General features: G+C 42.2%; 1 protein-coding gene across 1 annotated transcript in view; it reads left to right on the top strand.

Annotated features, from left to right (window-relative positions):
- The window catches only part of LOC148137968 (NACHT, LRR and PYD domains-containing protein 3-like), a 35,314-nt gene extending 28,428 nt beyond the window's left edge, over nucleotides 1-6,886 (top strand). Inside the window, 3 exon segments of the mRNA XM_087982127.1 lie at nucleotides 15-101; nucleotides 1,582-1,749; nucleotides 6,714-6,886. Coding sequence (XP_087838253.1) covers nucleotides 15-101; nucleotides 1,582-1,749; nucleotides 6,714-6,801 — 343 coding nt within the window. The 3' untranslated portion in view covers nucleotides 6,802-6,886.
- The last annotated feature ends 5,324 nt before the right edge of the window (nucleotides 6,887-12,210 follow it).

Raw genomic sequence — 12,210 nt, 5'->3', positions numbered from 1 at the left:
TCCTTGGCTGTTAGGCTGAATGACAATAACATTGGAGATACAGGAGTCAACATTTTGTCTGCATCATTGGCGCATTCGGAATGCAAAACAAAGCGATTGGAGTAGGTAATCTTCCCAACATTAACCCCAAATTTTATGTGCAATGATTTGCGGCAAGTCGGGAATTTGCTGTATCTTTGGCATGACCACTGTTGAAAATATAGGGGAAGGTGAGGACTGCAGATGCTGGAGATCAGAGTCAAGAGTGTGGTGCTGGAAAAGCACAGCCAGTCAGGCAGCATCCGAAGAGCAGGAGAATCGATGCTTTGAACATAAACCCTTCATTAGGATTCCTGATGAAGGGTTTATGTTCGAAATGTCGATTTTCCTGCTCCTCGGATGCTGCCTGACCGGCTATGCTTTTCCAGCACCACATTCTTCGATCTTGCTAGACTGCACCTGGAGTATTCTGTTCTGTTCTGCACAACAAGTATATATTAGACTGCAATCAAATTTCAACAGGAAGATATGAGGGAGAAATTGAATCAGAATCTTTTTGTGGAAATTATGGTCACATGGTAACCAATGGAGATGTTTAAAATGCTGAATGATGGGACAGGGTCGTTAGCTAAAAGATCAAGGAAAGAGCATTATTTTAAAGTTACAGTTAAGCCATTCACTCAGGAGCCAGTTCAAACCACACTTCTTCCAACTAGAGAAGGACAATTTTCAGATTCTCAACAAAAAGAGTTGTTAAGATTCAGAGACGAAAGTAAAAAAGTTAATTTTTTTGTTCAATTAATAAAATTTGGCCTAAGCTGATGTGTTTACATCCCACGTTGTTACAATGCTTGAGGAGAGATGCAGGGCATCAGAGAAAGGAAGAAATGTCTCATGAAAAGGATTTCATGGATCATGAACATAAGGTCTGAAGATAGATTGCAAACATTGGATCTGTCTCCATTAAGGAAAGGAAGCTGTGATGTAATTTGAATGAAGTATTAAAAATGATAATGACAGTGGAAAGAGTCGGTAGCAATAAACTGTTCACTGCCATGAAATGATCAAGTATATCAGCACAAAAATTCAAGAAATTGCCAAAAGAAGCAAGAACAATGTGAGATAATCTTTTCTGCACAGTGACTGGTTAAGGTTGGAATGTTGTGCCTGACTGACATCATGGCAGATGCCGGTTCAACTGAAGTGTTCAAAAAGGAATTAAACTTTGGTCTGGAAAGGCCCAGTGCACAGGGATACGGGATACAGAGTGGCAGGAAGTGAATTGCTCATTCGGAGCCTCGAATCACCTCCTCCTGCACTGTACCCTGTTTGATTCTGTGAGGTTGTAGGTACGCATATTCTTTTCAAAATTAAGAGTAATGTCTTTCAATTAAGGAATAATAGTGTTAAAGACTAAAAGCATTAAAGTTAATTGATTATTAGTTCGTCATTACTGAGTCAAATAAAATGAAAAGGAGGCTGATGGTTCAAAAGCTCTCTCACTTTGTTATGCTGATCCAATTATTGCTTTTCCTTCTCAGTGGAATTTCTTTTATCTTTTCGAGCTGTATTGAAAACTGATTTGTAATTCTCAATCTTTAGTTTGCAGGATAACAATCTGACATTTGCTTGCATTGAAGACCTGAGGTTGGCATTTAGTCAGAGCGAATCATTGTCAATGCTATACCTGGATGGAAATAAATTCACTGATGATTGCATTCCGAAAATGAGAAACTTCATCATCAACTGCAAGAATTTGGAGCTGATTCAGTGAGTGCATATGTTAAAACATTAAACATTTCCATTGTATTGTAAACAATAATTTCCTAAAGTCATGTCCACAGCAAGTTCTTCAGGGGTGCTTAACATATTAATTCACCGGAACATAGAAAATCAGAGCAGCAGCAGGCCATTCAGCCCATAGACCCTGATCTATCATTATATATACACCATGGATGATTATCCAACTTTGAACCCTGTTCCTGTTTTCTCCCTGATATCCTTGACCCCTTTAACCCTTAAGAACTTTATCTGCCTGGCGTTATAGAGATGTTCAGCACAGAAACAGGTTATTTTGTCTAACTGTCCATGCTGAACAGATACCCCAAATTAATCTAGTTCAGATGGAGTTTAATTTAGATAAATGTGAGGTGCTACATTTTGGAAAGGCAAATCAGGGCATGACTTATACACTTAATGGGAAGGTCCTGGGGACTGTGCTGAACAAAGAGACCTTGAAGTGCAGGTTCTTAGTTCCTTGCAAGTGGAGTCACAGATAGGAGAGTGAAGAAGGCATTTGGCATGCTTTCCTTTATTGGTCAGAGGACTGAGTCTAGGAGTTGGGAGGTCATGTTGAAGCTGTACATGACATTGGTTAGGCCACTTTTGGAATATTCTGTGCAATTCTCGTCTCTCTCCTAGAGGAGGGATGTTGTGAAACTTGGAAGGGTTCAGAAAAGATTTACAAAGTTGTTGTCAGTGTTGGAGGCTTTGAGCTGTACGGAGAGGCTGAATAAACTCTGTTTTCTCTGGAGCGTCGGAGGTTGAGGGGTGACCTTATAGAGGTTTATAAAATAATGAGTCCCATGGTTAGGGTAAGTAGACAAGGTCTTTCTCTGGGATGGGGGAGTCCAGAACTAGAGGGCGTAGGTTTAGGGTGAGGGGAAACATCGAAAAGGGACCTAAGGGGCAACCTCTTCATGCAGAGGGTGGTGCGTGTATGGAATGAGCTGCCAGAGAAATAGTGGAGGCTGGTACAATTATGATGTTTAAAAGGCATCTGGGTGGGCACAAGAATAGGAAGGAAATGGGACAAGCGCTGGCAAATGGAACTAGATTAGGTTAGGATGTGGAGCTGCCAGTGTTGGACTGGGGTATACAGAGTTAAAAATCACTCAACGCTACGTTGTAGTCCAACAGGTTTAATTGGGAGCACTAGTTTTCGGAGCACTGTTCCGGACAACCACCTGATGAAGGAGCAGTGCTCCGAAAGCTAGTGCTTCCAATTAAACCTGTTGGACTATAACCTGGTGTTGAATGATTTTTGGATTAGGTTCGGATATCTGGTCAGCATGGACGAGTTGGACTGAAGGATCTGTTTCTGTGCTGTACATGTCTCTGACTTGTTATGGACCAGGCCAGACCCCCTCAAAACATTTCAAGAAAGTAGCCCAGACCCTAACATTGCTCGTTGTTTTAAGAAGGTGTAGAGTGGATATTCCAGGAGAGGTGCCATTGGTCAAACCACTTCATTTTAAACAAAACCAAATTTATTTACAAGATTAGTCAATGAAATAGAAGCAAAAGAGAACCGAATGCAGAATTAGATTAGATTACAGATTAGATTACATTACAGTGTGGAAACAGGCCCTTCGGCCCAACAAGTCCACACCGACCCGCCAAAGCGCAACCCACCAATACCCCTACATTTACCCCTTACCTAACACTACGGGCAATTTAGCATGGCCAATTCACCTGACCTGCACATCTTTTGGATTGTGGGAGGAAACCGGAGCACCCAGAGGAAACCCACGCAGACACGGGGAGAATGTGCAAACTCCACACAGTCAGTCGCCTGAGGCCAGAATTGAACCCGGGTCTCAGGCGCTGTGAGGCAGCAGTGCTAACCACTGTGCCACCGTGCTGCCCACTAAATAACCTCACTTATCCAAAAACCAAACAGACTTTACCTGTTGTTCCCTATACTTGCAACAATCCCCATAAACACCTCGTGGCGCAAAAGGTAGCATCAACACAGGGTCTTACAGGAGAGAGATGTCAGACAGAGAGGATCAGCACGAACCTGCTTCTTTCACGTAACTGTTTCTTGGATCAGCAGCCTCAAAACACTACCTGCCTGCTTTCAGTGAATAGCCAGACGTCCAAAAACCAAATCAAACCAGAGAAAAGCTGAGCTGGCGGAAGTGACCATTCACCTTTCATTGCACAAATTCTTTTAAAAATAAAACTTTTTGCTGGAGGCAGTATCTGTAGCTATAATCAAACTGGCCGTAAAACCCTTCGAAACCCAAACCTTTTGGAACCTGTGTCTTTTACGATCTCTCTGGGGGGAAGAAAACCAAGTACAACAGAACCTTGTTAAAGGAGCAGCATCATTACAGACTCTATTTGACAACATTTGGCCCTAATCCCCATCAACCCTTCGTATTCATAAACCCATCCAGATGCCTTTTATATGCTGTAATTGTACCAGCCTCCACCACTTCCTCTGGCAGCTCACTCTAATCTCATACCATCCCTCTGTGTGAAAAGGTTGCCCCTTAGGACCCTTTTAAATCTTGCCCCCTCAACTTAACCCTATGCCCCCTAGTTTTGGTCTCCCCTAACCCTGGGGAAAACATTTTGTCTATTTGCCCTACCCATGCCCCTCATTGTTTTATAAACCTCAATAAGGTCACCCCTCAGCCTCCCACGCTTCAAGGGTAACAGCCCCAGCCTATTCAGCCTCTCCCTCTAGATCAAACCCTCCAACCCCAGCAACATCCTTGTAAATCCTTTCTGAACCATTTCAACTTTCACAACATCCTTCCTATAGCAAGAAGCCCAGAGCTGCATGCAGCATTTCAAAAGTGGCCAAAGCAATGGCCTGCACAGCCACAACATGACATACTAAAGCAAAGAAATACAGATAGTAGAAACCTGAAACAAAAGCCAAAATTGCTGAAGAAACTCAACAAGCCTGACAGCATCTGTGGAGAGAAAATAAAGTTAATGTTTCGAGTCCAGTGATCCTTCTTCACAGCTGACTCTGTTTCTCTATGTGTAAACCTGCTGAGTTTCACCAGAAATTTCTGTTCTTTTTGAGAACAATATGTAACTTTTTCTTTCCAACCATTCAGTGTTTTAGCCAACAAACACTCTCTCTGACAGGGAATTTCTCAGACTCACCTCAACCTGAGTGAAGAAAGTTATCCTCAGCTCAGCTCGAAATAGCCTACCCCAGATCCTTAGACATTGACCCTTAGTTCTGGACCTTGGGAACATCCTTCCTGTGTTTACCCTGACCTTTCCTGTTAGAATTTTGTAGGTTTCTAAAAGGTGCCCCATATTATTCTAACCTACAGTGAAAATAGTCCGAACTGATCCAGTCTCCCTTCATTCATCAGTCCTGCTATCCCACGAGTCAGTCTGGGAAACCTTTGTTGTATTCCTTCTATGCATGAATGTCCTTCCTTAGATAAGGGACAAAAACTATACACATGACTTCAGGTGTGGTCTCACCAAGGCACTGCATGTAGGCAACTAGACAGCCCTGCTCCTGTCATTGAATCCTCTTCTCTTTTTTTTCTCTCTTTTTCTGTCTCTCTCTCTCTCTCTGTCTGTCTGTCTCTCTCTCTCTCTCTCTGCCTCTCTCGAACCCAGACTCTCTTCGCCTCAGCATGCTACTCTCTAATGGGTTGTGGGGGTGAGAGAGACTGTCACACATCTTCTTCTGGAATTTGTCTTTGCAAAGGAAGTCTGGAGAAAGATGCAGTGGCCTTTGTCAAGGTTCATCCTGAGCAGCTCCATGACGCAAGACTCTGTGCTATACAGTCTGTTCCCCGGGACGCACAACGAGACAAACATCAACTGCTCCTGGAGGACCATCACCTTGCTGAAAGACACGCTTTGCTCTGCCTTAAAGTTGTTGATGGTTAGCTCCCACCTGAATCACACACACTGCTGTTCACCCTCCCTTTCCAGGAGTTAATCCAGCTGTTCTTTGACACTGAATACTCAGCAATCTCCTTCCCTGTTCTAGTGATTCAACTCCCAGAATTTTCCTCAGTCACTTCTCACTACCGCCCTCTGGTGGATGCTCTTTCTCCTGCTGAGTCCCATGGCCTCCGCGATTCCCATCTCATTAAGTTGAAACAAGTTGTTATCTCTTATTGGTTCCCTTTGCGCGAGTTTCAGGTCTAGTCTGGTTGACAATGTCCTCACGAATTAACGAATTTGGTCCCTTGTGTTGCTACTGAGAATTTGCTCCCCAGTCGGAATCTATTCTCCGTCCTTGCCATTTGAAGCACTTCTTTGAGATGGTGTTCAAAGTGCAATCAACATTTCAGTGTGAAGTGATGTAAAATCAGCAAAATAAAAATCCTTGCCCATATCTGTCTTGATACCAGTCGTTAGGAAGGAGTCATTACCGTGTTAATTACGTGTGTTGTAAGCTTCAGTGCCAAAGTTGAAACCAGATATCCATCCCATTTTCATTTCATATTCATATCTGAAACATATATCTTTAAATACATTGTATATCAGTCAGAACTATTTAATGTCTTCTGAAAATACCTCTGGAACAGACCAGGTAAGATTCCCAGATTCCCTTTGGTGATGGACATGAGTGAAGCAGATGTGTATTTACAGCAATCACTGATTCGGTTCTATGAAAATGGTGACTATGAAACTAACTTTCAATTCCAGATGGTTTAATTATTTGAGATAAAATTCAGCCAGTTGCTGGCATTTGTACTCTAGGTCACTGCATTACAAGTCCAATGCGATTTCCCCCTCCAACTACATCCTCAATTTACATCATTCCCCAAATATCAACACCTTAGTTTCTTACAGCACTGTCTGTGTGTGCAGCAGCTCATTAGATTCTCTTTCCCCCACCACTTACACCCATTTGTTTGATTTCAAAATGTGTGTTTCAATTGGAAAATTATGAATGATTCTGTCATTTTAACTTTATTAATTGGTTGGTTATTAATCATTAATTTCTTTCTTAGATTATGGAGGAATCAGTTCAGTTCAGATGGAAAGAAGCAGCTCCGATCACTGAGAGAATGCAGGGCTGGTTTCCGAGTATTTGTGTGATCAAAGGATCAAGAAATTGCCAACTATTTGGACTTGATATTACTGAGAGGTGTATTTCTCTCACCTCCATCAAGTGAAACACATGAGATATTACATTGGCTCAAGAAAAGCAATTCCTGGAATTCCAAAATACAATGGGAACGATGTGGAGTATTCAATAGAAACTTTCAGTAGCAGCTGGTGTGTGTTGGTGTGTGGGTGATATTCACCGTCGAGCACAGGGAGATGGAGCTGTGATTGTGAAGCTTTTATAAAAGAGTCCGAGAGATCGCCATCATAGAGATAGGCCTTTCGGCCAGCGTGCCCATGCTGTCCAGTTTTCAACGTTAAACTAGTCCCTTTTGACTGTGTTTGGTCCATGTACCCCCGTATCTTACCCATCCATACACCTGTCTAAATGTTTCTTAAATGATAAAATTGTACTCACTTCCACCACCTCTGGCATCCCATTCCAGACACTCACCATCCTCAGTGTGAAGAAAACTGCCTTTCTATGCCCTTTTGTATCTCTCTCCTCTCACCTTAAACATATGCCCCAGAGTTTTAGACTCCCTTGGGGAAAAGCTGCTGGCTACCTACCTTATCTACGCCTCTCATGATTTTATAGTTCTGTATAAGGTCACCCCTGAATCTCCTAAACTCCAGGGAAAAATGTCCCATCCTATCTCATCTCTTGTAGCTCAAACCTTCCAGTCCAGGTAACATCCTAGTAAATCCTTTCTGCCCTCTTTCTAGTTTAATAGTTACTTTCTATAGTAGAGTGACTCGAACTGTGTACAGTATTCCAAATGTGACCTCACTCATGTCATAGAGTCATAGAGATGTACAGCATGGAAACAGACCCTTCAGTCCAACCCGTTCATGCCGAGCAGATATCCCAACCCAATCTAGTCCCACCTGCCAGCACCCGGCCCATATCCCTCCAAACCCTTCCTATTCATATACCTATCCAAATGCCTCTTAAACGTTGCAATTGTACTATCCTCCATCACTTCCTCTGGCAGCTCATTCCATACACGTACCACCCTCTGCGTGAAATAGTTGCCCCTTAGGTCTCTTTTATATCTTTCCCCTCTCATCCTAAATCTATGCCCTCTAGTTCTGGACTCCCCGACCCCAGGGAAAAGACTTTGCCTATTTACCCTATCCATGCCCCTCATAATTTTGTAAACCTCTATAAGGTCACCCCTCAGCCTCCGACGCTCCAAGGAAAACAGCCGGAGCCTGTTCAGTCTCTCCCTATAGCTCAAATCCTCCAACCCAGGCAACATCCTTGTAAATCTTTTCTTTACCCTTTCAAGTTTCACAACATCTTTCCAATAGGAAGGAGACGAGAATTGCATGCAATATTCCAACAGTGGCCTAATCAATGTCCTGCACAGCTGCAACATGACTTCCCAACTCCTATACTCAATACTCTCACCAATAAAGGAAAGCATACCAAACGCTGCCTTCACTATCCTATCTACCTGCGACTCCACTTTCAAGGAGCTATGAACCTGCACTCCAAGGTCTCCTTGTTCAGCAACACTCCCTGGGACCTTACCATTAAGTATATAAGTCCTGCTAAGATTTGCTTTCCCAAAATGTAGCACCTCGCATTTGTCTGAATTAAATTCCATCTGCCACTTCTTAGCCCATTAGCCCATCTGGTCCAGATCCTGTTGTAATCTGAGGTAACCCTCTTCGCTGTCCACTGCACCTTCAATTTTGGTGTCATTTGCAAGCTTACTAACTGTACCTCTTATGCTCACATCCAAATCATTTATGTAAATGACAAAAAGTAGAGGATCCTTGTGGCACTCCACTGGTCACAGGCCTCCAGTCTGAAAAACAACCCTCCACCACCACTCTCTGTCTTCTACCTTTGAGCCAGTTCTGTATCCAAATGGCTAGTTCTTCCTGTATTCCATGAGATCTAACCTTGCGAATCAGTCTCCCATGAGGAACCTTGTCAAAGCCTTACTGAAGTCCATATAGATCACATCTACTACTCTGTCCTCATCAATCCTCTTTGTTACTTCTTCAAAGAACTCCTGTACACCTGCAACAAGGCATTCCAACTCTTGTACTCCATACTCTGCAATTTGTTTGATTGTACAATAAACCTGTTAGTTATTAATTATTTCTTATTATTATCTGTCTTCAGTTGTACATAAAGCTATACTCAATTTGTCATAAACATATGGTTGTTTGTATAATAAACATATGTTCAAGTGTGTAATTATTCCCAGCGTTAGACTTTACTGACAGTCTGTGTTTGATACTGGGTCAGAGATTGGTCAGCGCTGTAGCTGTTCCCCTGTGGGAATGACAGGGTCTGCATCAACAGTGTGTGTAAAATCAGTCAGGATCAGGTCGTAGTTTGGAACCAGTGACCATCTGCACAACGTGTGCCTGTCCCACTCTCATCAAATACACTGGAGACCCGACACTTGCAGAGATCCCGCTAACAAAACTCTGAAAGAAATCACATTTGTAAGGGAAGATTAATTAGGTAATCTCCCTCCCAGTCCCTAAAAGGCCATTTTTTGATGCTCCCACTGCATTCACTGTAATTTCACTTTGACCATCTCTGGTCCCTATCTCATGTCGGGTTGCAGGGTCGGGTCAACTTGTCAATGTCCAACGGCAATTTTGTCGATTTGTCTGTTAAATATTCGCCTCTAACACAGATCTCCACAAGGCTCCATTCAGTCTTAGAGTACAACAAATGGTGCATCGTCCAATGGTAAAGACTGGAAAGGACCCAGCACCTCATTGTGCACCCGTGTGTTCAATTCAGGCTGCACTCAGCTAAATATTCAAATATCAGTCTCCCACACTGTTGACAATACAAACGTGCACTCTGCTAACTGTCCACATGTCATTGTCACACACTGTAGACAGCAATCACTGTTGAAAGTTCACACTTGACACACTACAGAGTGTCCGTATATTAGTTATCAAATATTATAGATGTTACTGTAGATATTGTATTACTGTAGATAGTAAATACGTTGCACACTGTGGACTGTCCATACATCAGTTATCTCATACTGTAGACATTGTATTCCACGCCAGCACTGTAGCTGTACTGGCACACCTTTATTAGGTATGTGACAATTTTTAGAGGCTGATGTTGTCAGGATGCACAACCTTTGCAGTATACAGTGCGACCAGTCAGATGATGGCAGCTTAGTGGAACAGGGAGGGTTGAACCAAGACTAAGTGTGGGATATCCAGTGACCAGGACCCAGCCCGTGCCATCCCCACATCCACATACAAACCTCTCTCTCTCTGTCAGACTGACTTGTTAGAACCAGCCGAGATTGCTGCAGATCTGATCCAGTCCCAGAGTCACAGCTTCTTGATGCTGTTCAGACTGAGCTGGAGGGAAAGGAATTGCTGGACCCTTCCCTATTTCAGCAATTATTTCACACAATTCCCACGGGATCAACACAAGGTATGAATGAGACTGACATGAACCTGTAAAGTCAGCAAGTTTTACTTTTTGATTGAGGTTCTGAGGGTAAACATCAATCCTTTTCACAGACGGCCATCCAGTGATTACACAGATCTGTTATACAAGTCTGTTAATTGTACAAATGACCATGAGATTCAGCTCTTCCTTGACAACAAGCTAAGGGACCCAATGGCCCACCTTCTGCATTGTAGGGATTCTATGATTTAGACAGATTGGGCAAAGAGAATGAATGAGCAATTGACTTCTGAAACAGGCTGCATAAGGATAATAACAGAGCACAATTTCACACAGAATTACCACCATCTGAAATAGTTTAAGAGAAAAGAAAAAAAAAAATAGGAAATTCAGTCTCCTCACTTCAGGGACTGATTCTGAGCTGGCTACCCACAGCCAGTTTACTGTGCACATGTAGATAAAAGGTCACCTGATAATGGGATACCAGCTCTGTGCAGTTTTTTCAGAATCACAATTATTGTACCATCTACCTGCATCCCCCTACACACCGTTCCCCAGCAGCATCTCATTCATCCACCCACAAAATCAGCCACTAGAGATATGCAAATGTCAAGTTAAGATATTAATAAACTTTCCATGCTTTGGAAACACTAGGATCTGTATTTGGACACTCTATGCTGTTCTATTTGTTCATTACAATGCTGATTTATGTAAAAGAACATTTCACTGCTTTCTTGATCTGGTGCCTGAATTTGGACTATGTTGCCCCACAAATAAATGCATTTGTGCAACCACTTCAATTCACCAAAATAACTCTGACTTGTTCAAATACGTGTAAAGAATGATTTCCATCGATGGGATCAGTTCAAGGAATAGTATTGCAAATGAAATTTATTACATATGTGGATCACAAAATAACAAAGCTGCCAGAAATGGTAGAGAGTAAAATTATAGACCTCCTTCTGCTCTCCATCTCTGGATCACTGTGATTCTCTTCTTTGTTCTGACCCCTCAGTCCCTTACGGACTCGACTGGCTACTATAATGTGTCTGACTGTCAGAGCATTGAGCAGCAGAATTAGATCAAATGGCAACAATGGATTAAGAACTGTAAGGAACCATTTAAATCCCATCCAGCTGGGATTCACTATAATAGATCGGCTTTGAAATACAAAACCACGGTAGGTTGTTGTTAGAACTACAACAGCATTTCTCTTTGTGAAATATTTAGTTTTTCATTTTCTGGAAGCAAATAGTGACAAAACGATCAAAGTTGAAAGTGACAATGAACCAAACAGAGCAAGAAGTGGCTGTTATTGACAGGACATAGTTTATGTTTCACACAGGAGTTTTATCCAATAAAGATATAGGGAAATAATAAACATTGATCTGCCTCAGTATGACCTCAGTGAAAACAACCATCAGATCAGATACTGCCATGGCCACCAGGTAGCAAGAGGTGCAGGAAGACAGGCCACACTTTCCAGAGACAAAATATTAAGTGCCACTAAATTAACTGTTGCTAGGAAGAGAAAAGAAAATAGACTAAAATAGTTTGAAGCAAACATACTGTCCGAGTCCAGTCCAGGTTATCATATCTGTATTTTGATACAAAAAGACATGGACTTTGAATTAAGCAAATGGTTAAACATCACAACTGTGATCTCATTTAATCTCAGACATGCCTATTCCAAGGTTTAATACACAGAGAGTTTATGGGATAAACTTTAGTCCACTTCCCGAAAGCTGATTGACATCTTTGTAAGTTTCAATGAGATTTTTGAACCTTGATTTAACTGACTTTGCAGTTTGAGCATTTCCCAGCCTGGTGTGGGAATTCAGGAAGCTGAAAGGAGGTAAACCCAGAATCAGTGAAAATGTAAGCACACTTCTTATTAGGCTGGAAATATGGGAATGGTTTTCTTTGACTTCACTCACCTATTTTAGAGTCACGAGAAGCTAAAGCTGCACAATGTTGAAGATCGGATC

This window comes from Chiloscyllium plagiosum, unplaced genomic scaffold (assembly GCF_037043375.1).
Source record: "Chiloscyllium plagiosum isolate Xiang-an unplaced genomic scaffold, Cpla_swu_hap1 HiC_scaffold_42, whole genome shotgun sequence".
Lineage (NCBI taxonomy): Eukaryota > Metazoa > Chordata > Chondrichthyes > Orectolobiformes > Hemiscylliidae > Chiloscyllium > Chiloscyllium plagiosum.
The sequence above is the reverse complement of the archived record's forward strand: the minus strand, read 5'-3'. Positions and strand labels throughout refer to the sequence as shown.